Genomic DNA, 1,422 nt, shown 5'->3' on the forward strand with positions numbered 1-1,422 from the left:
ATTCTTCGTAAAAGAATTTTACAACAAAAGTCTCTCGCACACGCACGATTCACACAACAGGCAAAGCGCGGGGACGACGGCTTCTAACAGAAGCCGTCGTAAAAGAAAGAAAACAGGGAGGCAAGGGAGGGATGGAGGATGACGTCCGATTCTTCGTCCCGCTCCTTTCTGCGACGAGCCATTTCTTCAAAAAAACGCAATGCCGAACGCTACTTGTCGCCAACACGAAAACGCCGAGATCCTGTTTCGTGCGTGTTGCCAACGAAACTTTGCCAGAGAGATTGCACAGGTGCCTCATGGTTGCCTCTCGCCTCGCCCCTCGCCCGGCGCGACGCAGCGCGAGATGAGAGCTGCCCCCGCGCGGGCCCTCTCGCCTCGCCCCACAACCACCACTGCAGCGAGCCCGTGCCCGGCTGCACGCCGTGCTGCGACCGCCGCCGCGCGCGCGGCTCGCTCCGAGAATCGCCGCGAATCTGGCACAATCGGATTGCCGATCTGAGCGCTGCTGAGCGCGCGGCCGCGGGTCGCCTTCATGCCTAATGCGCCCCCGCGACCCCCAAAACGAGCCCGCGCTATGCTCGTCCCATCTTATGCTGCTGACGCTCGCTCGCCGCCGCCTGCGCCCTCGCAGATCCAAAACAACGTGGGCGAGGCGGGTGTGCCGCGGTTTCCTTGGCGCCGGGCCTCAAGCTGCGTGCGCTGCGAGTAGGTGCGGCCCTCTTGAGCCCCCCTTCCACTCAATTCCCCCCCTCAAAGACGCTCTCAAAGCAGAGAGAAGCAGCACTGGTGCCCGGAACACGATGTGCAGCAATCAGAGCAGGAGATTAGCCGAGATTGGCGAGATTGAGCCGAGATTTCGTCAATTAACATAATTAATTGCCCGAGATTACCCGAGATCGCTTCCGAGACCGGAATGGCATTTCCGCACCTCTTTGTGGAGGCGCTCTATCGCTCGTTCTCATGCGCCACCCGAGATTGCCCGAGATTGTCATCAAGTTTCGTCAATTAGCATATTGATTGCCCGAGATTGCCCGAGATCGCTTCCGAGACCGGTATGGCACTTCCGCACCTCTTTGTGGAGGCGCTCTATCGCTCGTTCTCATGCGCCACCCGAGATTGCCCGAGATTGCCATCAAGTTTCGTCAATTAGCATATTGATTGCCCGAGATTGCCCGAGATCGCTTCCGAGACCGGTATGGCACTTCCGCACCTCTTTGTCGCGGGAGTCTATGCCTCGTTCTCATGCGCCACCCGAGATTGCCCGAGATTGTCATCAAGTTTCGTCAATTAGCATATTGATTGCCCGAGATTGCCCGAGATCGCTTCCGAGACCGGTATGGCACTTCCGCACCTCTTTGTGGAGGCGCTCTATCGCTCGTTCTCATGCGCCACCCGAGATTGCCCGAACTATTGACGCACCCA

At 58.6% G+C, this 1,422-nt stretch overlaps 2 protein-coding genes across 2 annotated transcripts in view; both read left to right on the forward strand.

Annotated features, from left to right (window-relative positions):
- Window positions 1-87, forward strand: part of EMIHUDRAFT_216041 (hypothetical protein) — a gene marked incomplete at both ends in the record, with an annotated part of 2,645 nt that extends 2,558 nt beyond the window's left edge. Inside the window, one exon of the mRNA XM_005762320.1 lies at window positions 61-87. Within this exon, the coding sequence (XP_005762377.1) occupies window positions 61-87 (27 nt within the window). The remainder of the gene's footprint in view (window positions 1-60) is intronic.
- A 540-nt stretch (window positions 88-627) lies between these two features.
- The window catches only part of EMIHUDRAFT_358320 (hypothetical protein), a 2,054-nt gene continuing 1,259 nt past the window's right edge, over window positions 628-1,422 (forward strand). The window contains exon 1 of the mRNA XM_005762321.1: window positions 628-709. The gene's annotated coding sequence lies outside the window, so the exon portion shown is untranslated. The remainder of the gene's footprint in view (window positions 710-1,422) is intronic.

This window comes from Emiliania huxleyi (genome assembly GCF_000372725.1).
Source record: "Emiliania huxleyi CCMP1516 unplaced genomic scaffold EMIHUscaffold_68, whole genome shotgun sequence".
NCBI classification, from domain to species: domain Eukaryota; phylum Haptophyta; order Isochrysidales; family Noelaerhabdaceae; genus Emiliania; species Emiliania huxleyi.